The following is a 15232-nucleotide window of genomic DNA, read 5'->3' on the forward strand; positions in this document are numbered from 1 at the left end:
CAAAAAATTATTTAAAAAACAAGCCGTACATCCAGACAGGAAATATTGCCAACCTTTCACAATACTATATATATATATATATTATATATATAGCATTATATTATATATATAGCATTGTCTCCAAAATATATATTGTTTACAAAGTCAATTTTCTTTTCCTATGCGGTTTTCTTCTCTCCCCTCTCGGCAGCGAGTAGGGGTTTTTCTCTCCTATCTTCGTATAGGTATTTTAGCAAACTTTGTGTTGCTATTTTGGGTTGCTATGGAGGATGATTTGGAGCGTATGTATGGAAATCTATCTCTGACGGAGCTAGAGCAGGAAGCCATTCATGTCGAGGCTAAGGTATTATAGGATAGCGTTGTTAGAGGTAAGAAATGTTTGATAGTTCAACTGCTGACCAACCAGCACTATAACAGGGAAGCTTTTAAACATACTTTGAAGAAAATCTGGCGACCAATGAAATCTGTGAAGCTTTACGATTTGGATTCGAAATTTACTATTGTTGAATTTGAAGAGGTTCGAGATAAAGAGAAAGTTATTCGTGAAGGTCCATGGTCTTTCGATAAACAACTGGTGTTGGTTAAAGATTTTGATGGTTCACAGCAAGTCCATCAGTTACTATTGACAGAGGCCTCTTTCTGGGTAAGGATTCACGATTTACCACTAATGGCGCGAACTGAGCATATTGGTGAACTAGTTGGCAATGCTATTGGACGAGTTGAGGAAGTTGACCTTCTTCAAGGGGAGATGGCATGGGGGGAGTTCATGAGAGTCTGTGTATGCATGGATATTACCAAACCCTTGCTGAGGGGGAAAAAGTTGTGTATTGGATCCAGTGTTCCTTACTGGGTTCGTTTCTCATATGAGAGATTGCCGGATTTTTGCTGTGGATGTGGCATGCTAGGGCATGCTCTTCGAGAATGCCAACGTTCTCTGAAACTTTCTGAGGTAGAGGGGAGGTATCCATATGGTCAGTGGTTGCGGGGTGAGGGTCGAGGATGAAAACTTGTTGAAAGCAGAAGTGTTCCTACAGAGAAAACTCGCCAAAATCAACCACCTGTGGGTGATGTACAACCACCAGCTAGTGGTATGTCGGTTACAGCAAAGCATCAACGGAGTAGTGGAGCTAAGCCACACCACGAAAGGACTGTTACACCATACGTGCCTAGTGGAGGTCCTCCAGGATACGAATGTGAGGATGGACATAATGCAGGTATGGACGTAATGCAGGAATTACGGTTAGAAAAGGAATCTCTAAACATTGTTGGGGATAAGGAGATTGGTAGCCATGAAAAGGGGATGGGCCAAATGAATGTGGGCTTGGTGGGCCAACATAGCTGTGAGGAGGGTTTGGGCCAGATGAAGATGGGTGCGGTAGATGGGCAGCAGACAGCAGTTTGGCCTGTTGTTGGCCCCCATAAATGGAAGATGAGAGTTAAGAAGGACCATGCTACGTTTTCCAACAGAAGGGAGAGTGTTGGTGCAAAGAAGAGGAAACTGGTGGAGTCAAAGGATGAAAGCGAGATACTGCCGGGAAAGAAACAGAAGACAGTGTTATCTAAGGGTAGCCATGAGGAGGGCCTTGTTGAGGTGCAAGTCAAGTTATCGGTAGAGGCTGTTTCCCAGCCCTGCCGACAGCCATGAAAATACTTTCTTGGAATTCCCGTGGGCTTGGGAACCCACAGGGAATTCGATCCCTTCGAGACTTGATCAAGAAGGAAGATCCTGACCTAGTGTTCCTACAGGAGACAAAGTTGAAGACACATGCTATGGAGAAATGTAAGTTTAGTTTTGGTTTTGTTAATTGCCTTTCGGTTGATTGTGTTGGGCGAAGTGGGCGTTTAGCCTTACTTTGGAAGAAGGAGATTAACCTCTATGTGGCATCTTACTCTAAGAACCACATTGATGCAGTAATTAGATAGGGCTTTTCAAGTGAATGGTTTTTTACGGGTATCTATCGGAACCCTGATACAGCTAGTAGGGTTCAGACATTGAGTTTGATTAGGTCTTTGAATCGGGGGATAGGCTACCCTTGGTTGTTGTGTGGAGATTTTAACGAGATACTGGACCTAGCAGAAAAGAGAGGTGGAAGACTAAGACCTGAAACACAAATGGGGGAGTTTAGAGCAGTGTTATAAGATTGCTCTCTACGAGATATGGGCTATAGAGGCCCTAAGTTTACTTGGTGTAATGGACGAGGGGATGGTGAGGAAATTAGTGAAAGGTTGGATAGGTTCTTAGGAAACCATCAACTGAATCTTTTATTTCCACAAGTTGTGGTGACTCATGGGATAGCAGCATCTTCTGACCATCTTCCAATATGGTTAGATACTGAGGGGCAAGATGTGTTGGTGAGGAGGAAAATACTTTTTAGGTTTGAGGCCATGTGGGTGGGAAATGAAATGTGTACCCAAATTATTAAGGAGGTGTGGGATAGAAGAGGTGATGGAGATAGTATGTTGGATGTTATGGGTCTGATTAAAGGCTGCAGTGAGAATTTGTTTAGGTGGAATAAGTCAAGCTTTGGACATGTTAGACAACAATTGAATGGTGCCAGGGAAAGACTAGAACAACTACATCAAACTGCAGCATCACAGCCTGGGAATGTGAGACTGAAGGCTGCTAGAGATGAGGTCCAAATTTGGTTAGAAAGGAAGAGATTATGTGGAGACAGAGATCCAAGATGCACTGGCTTAAGGAGGCTGATCAGAATACTAGGTATTTCCATTCTAAAGCCTCTCAAAGAAGGAAGAAAAACTCTATTAAAAAGTTAAAAGATGATAGAGGTCTATGGTGAGCACATGAATGATTTGGTTGTAGACTTTTTTCGAACCCTTTTTACTGCTTCTGAACAGAGGAGACATCTGAATATTCTGGAGAATATACAGCAGAAGGTTAATGATGAGATGAATAGGGATCTTACTAAGATTTATACTGCGGATGAAGTAAATGAGGCTCTAAAACAAATGCATCCAACAAAGGCACACGGCCCAGATGGGATGTCACCAATTTTCTACCAAAAGTATTGGCATGTCATGGGCAACTTAGTGACATCAACTGTGCTCCGGTCCTTAAATTCAGGTGTGTTGCCTACTGATCTTAATCACACCCTTATTAGTTTGATTCCTAAAAAGAAATGTTGTGAAATGGTTGCTGATTTTCGCCCTATTAGCCTTTATAATGTAATCTACAAGTTGGTTTCTAAGGTTATTGCAAATAGGCTAAAAAGGGTAATGGCCTCTGTTATTTCTTAGACACAAGGAGCCTTTGTGCCTGGAAGGTTGATAACTGATAATGTGCTAGTGGCTTATGAGCTTGTGAACTACTTGAGGAATAAAAGGAAAGGGAAAACAGGGTATATGTCCTTGAAATTGGACATGAGCAAGGCCTACGATAGGGTGGAACGGGATTTCTTAGAAGTTATCATGTTGAAGCTTGGCTTTGCTCGTAGTTTTGTGAAGTTAATCATGCAGTGTATTAGTACTGTTTCTTTCTCAGTTTTGGTGAATGGTTTGCAAATAGGTCCTATTTTTCCAAGTAGAGGGATAAGGCAAGGGGACCCTCTATCCCCTTACCTCTTCCTTTTATGCACAAAGGGCTTAACTAGTTTGTTAAAAACTGCTGCGAGGAACAACACTGTCAGGGGGCTGCGTGTGTGTGGAGGAGCTCCAGAGATTAACCACCTTCTTTTTGCAGATGATAGCATCATTTTCTGTAAGGCTGATGTTAGTACAACAAGGAATATTCAATCTATTTTTGACAAGTATGAGTCTGCCTCTGGTCAGAAAATTAATAGACAAAAAACTGCTATGGTCTTCTCAAGGAATGTGAGAAAGGATAAACAAGGGCTTTTGCTGAGATTAAGAGTAGGGTCTGGAATAAATTACAAAGTTGGAAAGAACAATTGCTGTCTCAGGGGGGAAGAGAGGTGTTGATCAAAGTTGTTGCCTTATCCATCTCCACATATGCCATGAGTTGCTTCAAGCTACCAGCTAGTTTTTGTAAGGAGTTGGAGAGGATGATGGCAAGGTTCTAGTGGGGACAAAAAAACAAGGAGAAAAAACTGCATTGGATGGGGTGGAATAGAATGTGTCAATCTAAGTTTAGAGGAGGGATGGGCTTTAAGGATTTACAGCTTTTTAATATGGCACTTTTGGCTAAGTAAGGATGGAATATTTTACAAACTAAGGGCTCCCTTTTACACAGAATTTTTAAAGCAAGATACTTTCCACAAGGGGATTCTTTTGCTTCCAAGCTAGGACCAAACCCCTCTTACACATGGAAAGGGATATGGGAAGCCAAAAAGTGGTTGGTGCAAGGTTGCAGATGGAGAGTGGGTTCAGGAGAAAATATTCATATCTGGAAGGATGCTTGGATTCCTGGTCACAAGCCGTTGGTGGATGAATTGATCTTGAGGGAAGGTATTGACATGGATGAGACAGTGGACATTCCACTTGATCCAGAAACAAAAGGATGGAGGATGGATCATATTAGAGCTCTCTTTAATCCAATTGTAGTAGCTGACATCTTGAAAATAAGGCTGTCATCCAACCAGTATGAAGATAAATGGATATGGACAGAAGAAAAGAATGGGGTTTTTAGTGTTAAAAGTGCTTATAGACTTATACAAGACTTGCGGAGCAGTAGTGAGGGGGAGAGTTTAGATGCTACAGACCAAAGGAAGCTGTGGAAGATGCAGGTGCCAAAGAGAATTCAAATTTTTGCATGGCGAGCTTGTAAAGACATATTGCCTACTCTGCATAACCTGAAAAAGAAGAAAGTAGATGTGGAAGATAGGTGTTGTTTCTACAAGGAAGCCCCTGAGGATGTTCATCATGCCTTAGTGTATTGTCCATCTTTCAAAGGTTTATGGCAGAATTATGTACCTGTTATGCAGCAATTACCTCTAGATTTGGATTTCTTGGCTGTTATTATTCTTGATAGAGGAACAAAGTCAGAGTTCACACTGTTTTTCTTATAACCTGGGGCTTGTGGTTTAGACGCAACAAAATGCAGATGGAACAACTCTTGCTTCAGCCCGAGCAGGTTATTAACCACTCCCTGTCTATGCATAAAACTTTTACTGACTTGAGAGTTTCAACAACTCAAAATGCCAATAGAGCATGCAGATGGAATCCTCCTCCAAGAGATTTTCAAAAATTGATTGTGGATGGAGCTGTGTTTTTATATGTGAGAAAAGTTGGTGTGGGGGTGGTACTTCGCGATGACAAAGGTAAACTAGTGATGCCTGCAAGCAAGATTGAAAATGAGGTAGAAAATCCATCTACCATTGAACTGGTAGCACTATTAAGAGGTTTACAACTGATTGTCCACTTGGGGTTTTCAAAACTTGTTGTTGAGAGTGACTGTATGTTGTTGGTTCAAGAACTTAATAAAGAACAAGACTTCTTGTCAGCAGATGGTAATCTTATTATAGAAGCTAAGAGCTTGCTTAAACATTTTCAAGAGGTTGAAGTCCAACATGTGCATCGAATGGGGAATGAGGTAGCTCAAAGCTTAGCACGTTATACTTGGAATGTCGATAATATTTCTATGTGGTGGGAGCATGTTCCTACTTTTATTGATCATCCTCTTTGCATTGATCAAAACAATATGTTCTGAGGTTTTATGAATGAATGAATGTTTGTTTTATAAAAAAAAAATATATATATAATGTTTACAAAGTCACCTTGGTGCTGCCAACCAAAAACTCTTGATTATCTATCTGTTCCTCCTCAGCTTGGTGCTGCTCTATTTGTTCTGAGTAAGGTCTACAATTTCGAGGAGCAAAACTGTAGTAGGATTAGTGAAATTAAAATAATCTCGTAAGTTAGCCCTAAAACTAAACTCATGATATATGAGCAATGCCATATATTAACAAATGTGTAAATGAATATGTATGCCAATGCATATATTAAAAAGACTCGTTTCATTTTCTCATAATCTCTAATAATTTCCAACACTAGATTTCATCTTGTTACCATACACCACGGTCTCCCATCATAACCGTGTGAAGGCTTGGCTTTCTTCATCACACCTTTGAGTAACATTTGTTGATATGACTATATTTCAAGAATGCATTTAGCATATGATCTAGGTCATGCCAGCAAAAAGGTTCCCCTACATCTCGGGGCCGTTACATATTATCTCTATCTTGACATTGATTGTTCTTCATCAATTCGAGGGGTACCACTCAATCTTTAATCACTACAAAACGGACAGAGAAGTTCTACTAGAATAATCTCTCATCTTATTTTTGAGGTGGTGAGGTTTCACAAATAACTTCATGCGTTATGCGTTGATGCCATGTTATGACAAACATATAATTACAGGAGGAAAATGGTATATACTTTGTTCATGCGAGCATCCATTAGTTAATAAGCAGCCATTAGCAAGGCATCAAGGAGTGAAGTTTGAAGGTAACTTACCCTCTACTACTAACTTGCCTTGATGCTCATTATTTAAGTCTGATTTATTGAATGCAGGAATGGGTCCTTCTAGACAAAGCACTTGTTGATCTCTTTCTCTTTGTTTCTCTCTTGATTTCTCTAATTGGAGTTACTCAAGTTTACTCACGGTTATGAGGAAGAAGAAGGACTATGTAAGAGTGCTTGATTGAGACAGTCGATCAAGTGATAAAGCATTATGTGAAATCCCTTCGTGTATATATATATGCCCTTCAATCCTAACGACAAGTGTGATATGTGTTGTCAATTAAGTAGTGCGGTGTCATATTCCTAAATGTTAAAAGCTTCGTTGATCATGTTAACTTAAAGGCTTTCTCGAATTGTTTAAGCCCCTGAGTCTCCAACACTTTTTTCACCTATTATTCAGCTATGGCCCCTCATCTTCTGATGTATATATTGTCAAGTACTTTTCTTTACTCACCTTGTATATTACTTGCCCAAGGCTTTGCTCGCTTAACTATGCCTGTGAAGTACTTTGCCCGTCCTAATTCTTTGTCTGTCAATTGTCTTGATCAGCTAAGTTATTGCTTGAGCACTTGATGCTCGCCTGAGTAAACTACCCGAGCATACATTACCCGCCCAAACTATCAAGCTTGCTCGTTTACTCACCCAAAAGAAAAGAAATAAAATCTATTTTCTTCAATTTTCTTCTTAAATAAGGGATATTTAAGACCGTGGATCTCACATCCTCCCCCTTAATACTCACCTCCTTACGTTTGTGGAGATCTGGGTGGACTGTCCGAGTCCACATGGTAAATATCCTGGAGATAGTAATAAAATTAAAAAAATTCTACTCATCATCCTTACACCACGTACACATCACACATAATTTTTAATTTTTTAATTTATTTTTCCTTACTAAATGTGTAGTGTATGAATGATGAGTAGAAGAACTCAATTAGTTTAGGAAGAATAAAACCAAAAGAATTTAAAAAAAAATTTTAAAAAATTAAAATAAGTGTGGTATGTGAGGATGACGAGTAGTAAAGCTCAATAAAATTTATCGTTCATTGAGTCGTAGTACATGTTTTCCATTTCATCTAGTTCTGGTGATCTATCTTCTTCTAGTGGTTTGGGGAGTTATTATAGTGTGAGAATTTCTTATTGCTCCCATCTTACTAGACTCGACTTCATAACAAAAAGTTATTACGTGCTCTCTTAGGATGTTCTCCATGGTTTCTCGTTCACTTGTGATGAGCCTTTCTTCATGCAACAATGTTTTCCTTGCAAAAATCCATGATTTCGGTTTTGTGTCGACAGTACATCTCTTTTATCTTGCATTGTTCCTTTACGTACTCTTCTACTTGTCTTCTTCTTTCCTCGACCTCTCTTATTTCCCTTCGCATTCTTTTGATGACAGCTAGAGGTAAAGTCGACTTACATGTTGTTTGCCTAGTCCTCACCATTAGTACTTGTAGTTTATTTATAATGTTAGTCATTACAATACTCATGTGCATACTCATCATAAACCCTATCTCAAAAATAAAATATACAACGATACAAATCTTGATAAATGATCAGTACTTAACAAATGTTATGGTACACAAGTTTAAACAAATAAATGAAGGTATCTATTTCTCATTTCTTCTTCTCTCTCCCATGTAGCTTCATTAATATCTCGATTTCGGCATAAAACTTTAACCAATGGGATTTTCTTGGTCCTTAGCTCGTGTTCTTTCAAGTCTAACACTTGTAGCGGTACCTCTTCATAAGTCAAATTGGGCTGTAGTGGAATGTCTTTGAGATCTTCGATTTGGGGTTGTATGACTAAAACTCTTTCTCAAGGAAGAGATAAAAAATACATTGTGTATGTCTCTATATGCATCTTGAAGAGCTACACGGTATGCCACAATGCCTACTTTTTCTACAACCTCAAAGAAACCAACAAATATTGGGAGTAATATTCATCTCTTTCCAAATCTACACACTGCTTTCATTGGCGATATTGATGTGCACCCAATCCCCTTCTTCAAAACTCAATTCCCTTCTCCGAGTGTCTGCATAACTCTTCTGTCAGGAAGTGAATCTTGCATCTCTGTCAAAAACTATGATCTGAGCACTCCATGTAGATGCACTATCTCCTTGGCATATAGCCTAGTCAACTATCCATAGTATAAGTGTTGTTGATAGGAAGGAATTGGGCACACTTGGTGAGTCTGTCCACAATAACCCAAATCAAATTCTTCCTACTTGAAGTTCTTGGTAATTGAACCACAAAATCCATAATTACATCATCCCATTTCCATTCAGCGATTGGTAGTGGTTATAGTCTCCCAACAGGTCTGTGATGTTCAACCTTAACTTGTTGACAAACTAGACATCTCTCAACAAATTTTGCAGTCTCCCTTTTCATATGTTCCCACCAAGACTTCTGCTTAAGATCTGGATACATCTTTATACTGCCAGGATGCACTGTGTATGGAGTCGTAAGAGCATCCTTCACAATCCTTCCCTTAACATCTTGATTATTAGGCAGCACTTTTCAGCCCTTGAATAATAGTGTCCCACTTTTGTCAATGTTGAAATACATTGGGGCCCTTGCTTCTTCAACCCCTGCTTAAGAACCTCCAATTTCAGATCTTTCTCCTGCTGTACCCTTAAGTCCTCAGTATTCAAAGGTATCACTTCTTGTATTGCAATCAAATATCCCTCTTGATGAGAATTCTCTAATAATCTTCTCATTCCATTTAAAAGAGAATTCAATTCTAAAGACTCGGCCATCTCTTCCTTTACGGCTTAGTTCTTCAGCAACTAAATTGGCCTTGCCCAAGGAATACTTAATCTCACATTGGTAATTACTAATGTTCTCCAACCACCTTCTCTACCTTATATTTAGATTCTTCTGATTGAACAAGTGCTTCAAACTCTTATGATCTATACAGATCTTGAAGCTTCACTATACATATAGTATCTCCAAATCTTCAAGGCAAATACTAATACTGCAAGTTCCAGATCATAAGTAGGGTAATTCTTCTTGTGTTTCTACAATTGACGAGAGGCATAAGCCATGACTCGTCCTTCTTACATTAGCACACATCCCAATCCGTACTTCGGTGCATCACTATAGACCACCATCTAGTTGAATGGCTCAGGCAATGCTAATACATGAGCCGAAGTCAATCTCTTCTTTATCTCTTGGAAGCTATCCTCACAACCTTTATTCCAATCGAACTTCACATTCTTTCTTGTTAGGGTTGTGAGTGGCCTTGAGATCTAGGAAAATCCTTCAACGAATCTTTGATAATAACCTGTCACACCCAAAAAACTTCTGACCTCATGAACATTCCTAGGGCGCTGCAATCCAATATAGATTCAACTTTACTTAGATCTACAACCACTCCATGCTTTGAAATTACATGGCCAAGGAGTTTCACCTCCTCTAGTCAAAATTCGCACTTACTAAACTTCACATATAACTTGTGTTCTTTCAACCTTCCCAAAACTTGATGGAGATGAGCTTTATGATCTTCATGATTGTTTGAATGTATCAATACTTCATCAATAAAAACTACCACAAAGGAATCCAAATACGGCCTGAATACTCTATTCATCAAATCCAAAAATGCCATAGGTGCATTTACTAACTCGAAAGGTATTATTAAAAATTCATAGAGCCCATATTTGGTTCTAAAAGTTGTCTTGAATACATCCTATTCCTTAATCCACATTTGATGATAATCAGACCTCAAATTGATCTCAGAGAATACTCTTGCCTCTTGCAGCTGATTAAATAGGTCATAAATCCTTGGTAATCGGTACTTATTCTTTATAGTTACCTTATTCAGTTCTTTATAGTCTATAGACATTCAGAATGACCTATCTTTCTTCTTTACAAATAGCACTGGAGCTTCCTAGGGTGACGAACTTGGGCGGATTAGTCCTTTATTCAAAAGCTCCTCAAGTTGAGTCTTTAGCTCTTTCAACTCAGTTGGGGCCATCCTATATGGGATTTTATGGATTGGGGTGATTGCCAGTTTTAATTCTATAACAAATTCAATCTCTTGGTTATGGGGTAATCCAGAGAAATCATCTACAAAAACTCTAGGGTATTCCTCAACTATTGGTATCCCCTTAACAGATAGGCCTAATCTCCACTAGCTATGCATTTCCTAATATGCACAATAGAGATAAGTTGAGCCACCGCCTTTACAGGGCTTCCAACAAAAACTACTTCGCATAATGTTGGAATAACCAATTCATTCCCAATATAATATCAAAGCCCAAAAGTCCAAAGACAATTGAATCTATCTTAAATAGCCTTCCACCCACTTCTATAGGACAACCACTTTAATACATTCTACTACATATTCAGTTGGAGTTGCTACTACTATCTTTTGTTGTAGTGACTCATATTGTAAATTACATACTGGTGCAAAACCAGTGGATGCAAATAAGTATGATGCACCCGAATCAAATAATGTACAGACAGAATAACCAAATAATCTAATATTTCCTAAAAAGTTAATATATCATCTAAAATCAAAACAAATTATATATTTCAAAAGAAATTCAATGAACAAAAACATTACGCGTAGTTACTCCAGCCTCTTCTACTTCTAGAGCTTCACTCTCGATATCACCAGGAGTCATCACATACACCCAGGCTTGAGCTTGTGGTTTTTGTCCAGGTCTTTGTGGTGTAGGATTCTCTAGTATTGGTTTTGTACATTCTCTTACCAAATGACCAAGTTGGCCACATCTGAAACATACAGGAGAATTGAACCTACACTCTCCAATATGATTTCTACCACAAAATTGACAAAGTGGAAGATGTCCCATTGGTAGTCTGTTAACAACCACATTCTTCCCTTTATCAACAGTGGTTGTTGCTATCTTCCTAATCGGACCTTGCCTTGCGGAGCCAAAAGGAAGTGCTCTCTTCCTTTGGTTGATGGTATGAGTCAAAAGACTCCTCTGCTCTGCCTTCGCAATAGAAACAACATCCACTAACTCTTGGAAGTTTGAAATTCTTAGGCATGCTACTTGAACAGTGAACTCCCTTGCCACTTCTCCTTCTAAAAGAATAGTGAACTCCCTTGCCTTCTATTGTTTTGCCCATTTTGGAAAGAATCAGCTATCAAATTGCTACTTGAACCTCTCCAAGGTTAAATATGTTAGACAACCCAAGTCCAAGACTAAAAGTTGTCTCTTGGTATCCCACCAGATGCTGGCTTCTCCTTGTAATAAGTAGCTCACATACTACACTTTGTAATCCTTAGTGCAGACAGTTATGTCAAACTTCCTTTCCAAATCTATAACCACTTATTTATCCCCATGGACCCCTCAGTCCCCATAAAATTAGGGTACCAATAGACAACTTTTCATAAAGCCAACCCTTTGACCTGCCCTCTCTTGATGCAGTTGTTGTTGTTACTCCAATTGCACCCATTGTTGGTGTGATTATTGTTGGAACAACTCATGTTGCTATCTCATCATCTTCGTCATTTAAGTAATGACCTCCACTATCAATTGATTTCCATCCCTTGGCGGTTCATTCTCTTGCCTTCCCTCATCACATTGTTGATCTCTAGCTTCTCTATTTTGTACCATTGTCTCTACCTAAACACATATCAAATTGTATCACTTCCCAGTCTTAATTCTAATCCATATAGTTCAAGCCTACATATGCTAATATATCAAACCTATTATCTAATACAATTCCTAGGTAGATTGTGGTAGGTCTTCCAATGTCGTAATGTTCTTACAAGCATGTAACGCCCTTGACCCCCGCCTGAGATTTAAAGGACATCGAAGCATCGTAATATGTAACAATGGTTACGTACACACCCTTCACATTCATGATAATTAATATGCATAAACTTAGTATGTTTATAACAATAAGCAATACTTCGCAGTAGAAAGGTAAATTCAAAACTTGTACCAAATAAATTACAAACCAAGATAAACTTGTACGGGGGTGGTCCTAGCATTATACTAATCTCAAACCCCAAAATTGCTGTAAACCCAATTAAAATTCCACCATATATATATATATATAGCTGGCGCGGGCAGGTAGCTCATTAATGAAAAACCAGGAAGTAAGTTTAGCCGCCCGGGCCCCATTGCCATAAAATACTACTAGCTAGCCATCAAGAATATATATATATATATATATATATATATATGTTCTTTATGATATTTTGTTGTAGACAGATCACATCATGGTATTTTATCTTGAACGATTTTAAGCGGATGTAACATTTGAATTTGATGTCTCAATGGTCATTTTTTTTTTTTGGACATCTTCAATAGTCAATAGTCATATTTAGTGGACCAACCAATTTCGATAAATTAAAATAGAAGGGTTAAAAGGAGTTTTCAATAATCCTAGCTAAAAATATAGTCATATTTAGTGGACCAACCAATTTCGATAAATTAAAATAGAAGGGTTAAAAGGAGTTTTCAATAATCCTAGCTAAAAATAAAACTATGATTTGGGAAATTCTAATAGTCTCGAGCTCCTTAATGTAAAACTCATATTGTAACCCTAACTTGATGTTGCGTGCAGTTATATCAATTAATTTTCTTTTAATTTATAATAATGTGATCACAGACATATATATAAATATATCAATATCTGTCATGTCAATATGATTACATTTGGGATATTACAATAGGAGTAGCAGGACACTTGTGATTATTGCAGTATGCAGCTAGTTGATTACTTGAGCTTCATGATGCATTCTTTCTTTAGAAGGCTAATGAGAGGTGGATTATTTTTTCCTTCTGCAAAATGGGGAGAGTTAGGGAGAGTTAAGTCCCCAACTGATCCCATGCATTTATGGTGAGAACCGTACGTTACTCCAAAGAAGGAAAACCTTTATGTATTTTCCCAAAATGCTATTCATCAAAAACCCTGGATGTGTTGGGTGGGTACTTCATGGCTTTGCTTTCAATGGAAGATCATCATGTACTTGGAAAGGGAGAATGAACAAAAAGATTAGGGACTGAGCCCAATCTTGCCATACACTTCTCAAGCTAGAATATTTCCTTATAGTCGTCTTAGAAAATTTCTGGAGTGCGTGTTTGCATAAATATGCAGGCCAAAAGATTATGACAAAACTCCCTCATCAATCCCTTTCGATATGTCAACATCCAGGCGTACGTACCTGGTTTCGTACACTGTTAATTATAAGCTTGGCTCTTTTAGCAATTCATGCAGTTAACAAGCAGACAGAGAGAGCAATAGAAGCAAGAAAAACAAGAGCAAGCTGGCTCATGATGAGTGACAACATTTCCTATTATACAAGAAATCAATACATGAAATATTATTTATATATATCTAACAAGTACATATAATATGAAACTGCAAGGACAATGACAGTACGTACTGATATATATATATATATATATATATATATATATATATATAATATCCACAAGGCCAATTAGAGATCATGCATCTATAATTAGCCAGTGTGAAAAAGGGTTAATCCTCACCGTTCAATCAAATATTGCTGCTCACGATCATCACAACGTACTGCCTCTCTTCGGATCTTACTGCTAGTCGATTATTAAAACTCAAATATTAATAAACTTTAATGTACATCTATGATTTATACCGTGGGGATGACCTGAAAGAATCACCCTCCCTTACGTATATACAATATATATACGTACGGCCACCATCCCTTCAGTTATTTTTTTAGTCACCACGAGGAGTTACCATGCATTTAAATTACAGATATGCCCTCCCGACGATCAGCAAGCATAGAACTCGACGAGTTCGTCCAGTGACTCGGGCTGTGGATCGGCATTCTCGAGCATCCAGAGCAAGTGCTCAAACAAGACCACCTCGCAAGCCACGTTGACAGTGTCTTCAGAGTCGCCGGCGGCCGACCTTTCCACGAGCTCCCTGAAGAGCGGGTGGTCAACCACGTCGGAGCCAACGAGGTAGCGCCGGCGTGACTTTCCGACGTAGACTGGGTGGAGGTCCCTGGAGATGGCACTGGAGGAATCATCGTCCCCAACAGAGGAGATGGAGCTGAGGTTGGGACGGCTAGCAGCTTGCTTGCTGAAAGAATTCCATTTCTTGAGAACTGACTTGAGCTTGGTTAGCTTGCCACCTTTGGCCATCGATCTTTTACGCTATATATATTGCTTGGATTTGATCGTGGTTTCAAGGAAATTAAGAATGAGACAGAAAGATCAGGCTTTGGAAAGGAAGCTGGGAGAGTTGGGATCTTGGCAAGGGGGCTGAGAAAGGGCAGGGAAGGTTCGTATATATATATAGGACGGGAGAGGACTGAAATCGCCGTAAACTTGACTGCATTTCTTAACAAGGCATAATATAATTTGCCGGTACTCGACTTAATTTTTTAGGCCACTTGCATACTTAAAACTTATATTAGTATTACTCTTTACAATAATATTGAGACCCTATTAATCGAGAAATCAAAATAGTGATACACCCGAATCTATTTCTAAAGTGCGGTTCGGATAATAGGATGAAATGAGATAATTTTAGATAAAAGTTAAAAATTAAATAAAATATTATTATTATTTTTGAATTTAAAAAAATTAAATTATTTATTATATTTTATATAAAAATTTTAAATAATAATAATAATGATATAAGATAACACAAAATAAATTCAAATGGAACAACGGAATAGTGACAAAATGCAGAAATACTGATGGAAATACTTTCTATAGGGAGAATATAGGAGTGGCAAGAAAAGGTACGTAGTGGCAATGAAGGCTATTTTACATAAATAAATAGAATAAGAAAGGACCCTTTATGACCCGTTGTTCACTAAAGGCA

The 15232-nt window shown here is 38.4% G+C and overlaps 2 protein-coding genes across 2 annotated transcripts; one reads left to right on the forward strand and one right to left on the reverse strand.

The window, feature by feature from the left end:
- The first annotated feature begins 2157 nt into the window (after nt 1-2157).
- On the forward strand, nt 2158-5623 carry LOC121249435. The gene is made up of 5 exons (XM_041148147.1): nt 2158-2719; nt 2822-3207; nt 3256-3929; nt 4208-4954; nt 5002-5623. Exons 1-5 carry the CDS (start codon nt 2158-2160, stop codon nt 5621-5623), a joined length of 2991 nt encoding a protein of 996 aa, XP_041004081.1.
- Nucleotides 5624-13956: 8333 nt separating this feature from the next.
- LOC121248499 (auxin-responsive protein SAUR76-like) lies at nt 13957-14744 on the reverse strand. Its single transcript, XM_041146981.1, has one exon. The coding sequence runs from the start codon at nt 14542-14544 to the stop codon at nt 14170-14172; it is 375 nt and encodes a 124-aa protein (XP_041002915.1). The 5' UTR covers nt 14545-14744; the 3' UTR covers nt 13957-14169.
- Nucleotides 14745-15232: the final 488 nt, after the last annotated feature.

Source organism: Juglans microcarpa x Juglans regia, chromosome 2D, assembly GCF_004785595.1.
Source record: "Juglans microcarpa x Juglans regia isolate MS1-56 chromosome 2D, Jm3101_v1.0, whole genome shotgun sequence".
In the NCBI taxonomy this organism is placed as follows: Eukaryota; Viridiplantae; Streptophyta; class Magnoliopsida; order Fagales; family Juglandaceae; genus Juglans; species Juglans microcarpa x Juglans regia.

Excerpts from the sequence above, each read along its gene's own strand:
- LOC121249435 (XM_041148147.1), top strand. The coding sequence starts at position 2,158 with ATGGGCTATAGAGGCCCTAAGTTTACTTGGTGTAATGGACGAGGGGAT. Across the intron at positions 2,720-2,821 it reads GAGGCTGATCAGAATACTAG|ACTTTTTTCGAACCCTTTTT; the intron begins GTATTTCCATTC and ends ATTTGGTTGTAG. Across the intron at positions 4,955-5,001 it reads ATTCTTGATAGAGGAACAAA|ACGCAACAAAATGCAGATGG; the intron begins GTCAGAGTTCAC and ends CTTGTGGTTTAG.
- LOC121248499 (XM_041146981.1), bottom strand. The coding sequence starts at position 14,544 with ATGGCCAAAGGTGGCAAGCTAACCAAGCTCAAGTCAGTTCTCAAGAAA.